This window comes from Mandrillus leucophaeus, unplaced genomic scaffold (genome assembly GCF_000951045.1).
Source record: "Mandrillus leucophaeus isolate KB7577 unplaced genomic scaffold, Mleu.le_1.0 Scaffold52, whole genome shotgun sequence".
NCBI classification, from domain to species: Eukaryota; Metazoa; Chordata; class Mammalia; order Primates; family Cercopithecidae; genus Mandrillus; species Mandrillus leucophaeus.
The window spans coordinates 2,637,437-2,639,625 of NW_012105586.1; the positions used below are offsets into that span (position 1 = coordinate 2,637,437).

General features: G+C 50.3%; 1 protein-coding gene across 1 annotated transcript in view; it reads right to left on the bottom strand.

Annotated features, from left to right (window-relative positions):
* The window catches only part of LOC105551415 (chromosome unknown open reading frame, human C1orf167), a 42,450-nt gene that overhangs the window by 30,042 nt on the left and 10,219 nt on the right, over positions 1 to 2,189 (bottom strand). The window contains 2 exon segments of the mRNA XM_011996638.1: positions 706 to 860; positions 1,559 to 1,757. Of these exon segments, the coding sequence (XP_011852028.1) occupies positions 706 to 860; positions 1,559 to 1,757 (354 nt within the window).

Sequence of the window (2,189 nt, forward strand, 5' to 3'; positions counted from 1 at the left end):
ATTTTTTATTTTTTGCAAATATTCATAAAAATACTTCCAGGGAGGGGGCTATGAGAGGATGAAGCTTTCAAGTTAATTAATATACTTCAACTATTTGGAATATTTTTCAGATTGAGCATGCATTACTGCTATGATTGGAAACAAAACAAATAAAAAATCTTCCTAAACATCATACTGGATGGTTGCTAATCGTTCATTACATGGTCAAACCATCATTTCCTCACTCACGGTTGAGCATTCAGGCTGCTTTTCAGCTTATTTTTTTGAGACAGGATCTTGCCCTGTTGCCCAGGCTGGAGTGCAGTGGCATGATCATAGCTCACTGCAGTCTTGATTTCCTGGCCTCAAGTGATCCTCCTGCCTCAGCCTCTAGAGTGGCTGGGACTACAAGCACGCCCCCACGCCTGGCTAAATGTTTACATTTTTTTGCTAGAGACGGGGTCTTGCTATGTTGCCCAGGCTGCTGTCTAACTCCTGGCCGAGGCCTCCCAGAATGTTGGGATTACAGGCGTGAGCCACCATGCCTGGCTGTTTTGAAGTTTTTACAATTATAAATGATGCCGTGATGGACATCTTTTTTGCATCAATCTTTGCCCACATCTGCTTATTTCATTCCCATTCTTTTGTGGGGATGAGGAAGTAGTGGGGGTAAGGCAGGAAGTGGGGGAAGGAAGGCCACCAGCTTCCCAGGCCACGCTGACCAACCTGATGTGTTCCAGCCTGCTTCTCTGGGAGAGGTCCGCCACTGTGCTTCTTCCCAAGGAGGGGCCTTGGCCCTGGGCTCTCCTGGAGGGCGGGGACCCTGGCCCAGCCTGCATGTGGGACTGTACTTGTTTCTGCTGTAAAGCCAGGTTTCTCCACTGGCTCAAGAGAGAAGGGGAAAGGAGATGTTGGCCTTGAATCTGCCTCCCAAGGAAACACCAGGCAGGGGAGGGGACAGGAGTAACACACGCCTATCAGATTCCACAGCCTGTGGTCTTAATCATTACTCTGCCTATTCGTTCCTTCTTTGGGCATGAAGGAATGAATGAATGAACAAATACAGAGAGATGCATCCCAAGAGGCAACACTTTCCTTAGAAGACGAAAGCTGGGACTGGACCCTCTCAGAGCACCCCTTTCCCAAGGAGGGAAGGACACAGATGCTCCCTCCCAGCCCTGGCTGGCAAACCACTAATAAAAAATAGCAGCCACTTATCTACTAGCTTGCTGTATGCTAGGCAGTGTTCTGAGTCTCTTATTAATTTACTCTCACAATGACCCTGAGAGAGGTATGTACTATTATTATCATCATCCCATTTTAGAGAGAAAGAGACTGGGGCGCAGAGAGGTTAGATAACTTGCCCAAGGTCACACAGCTAGCAAGTGGTAGAGGGGGCAGGATTTGAACTTAGGCAGAGCTGATTCAGGTGTGTGGACTCACAACTACACGATCTACTGCTGATCATTCATGAGGTGCAACCTATGCCCAGTGGGTGCCCTCTCCATAGACTGAGTCTCCTCCCCAGACACACTAGTGCTTCACACAGCCCCCCTGGCCCAACCTGGGGACTCCTGACCTCTTGGAAGCTCCAGGCCAGCAGAATCTTTGTGTACCGCCCGCATGCTGCCTCCAGCTGAGCCTCCCGGAGCCACAGGGCCTGAAGGCCCTTTCGCAACAGCTGCCAGCGGCCCAGTGCCACTGCCGCCACCACTGGATCCGACTGCCTCTTCATCAAGTGCCTCCAGGATCGAAAACATCTGGACAACAGCTGCCAGCTGGGGGCAGACCAGGGCTGATCAGGGGTGGACTGCCCTCCTATCCCCAGGGAGAGCCCAGTGGCTGGATACCCTCCGAGATGCCTTTCCTGCAATCAGTCGGGTGGTGACCCACACCACAATACAAGTAACACACTGTAGACTGGAAGAACTTCCCTCTTACTGATGGCTGGACTTGGAAACCCCACACAAGCAAGGCCCTGAGGGTCAGAGAATGCCATCTTTATTTCTTTTACATAATATATATATTATTTTGAGACAGAGTCTTGCTCTGTCACCCAGGCTGGAGTGCAGTGGCATGATAATGGCTCACTGCAGCCTCAACCTCTTGGGCTCAAGCGATCCTCCCACCTCAGCCTCCCGCGTAGCTGAGACTACAGACGTGCACCACCACACCCGGCTGATTTTTGTAAATTTTTTTTTTTTTTTTTT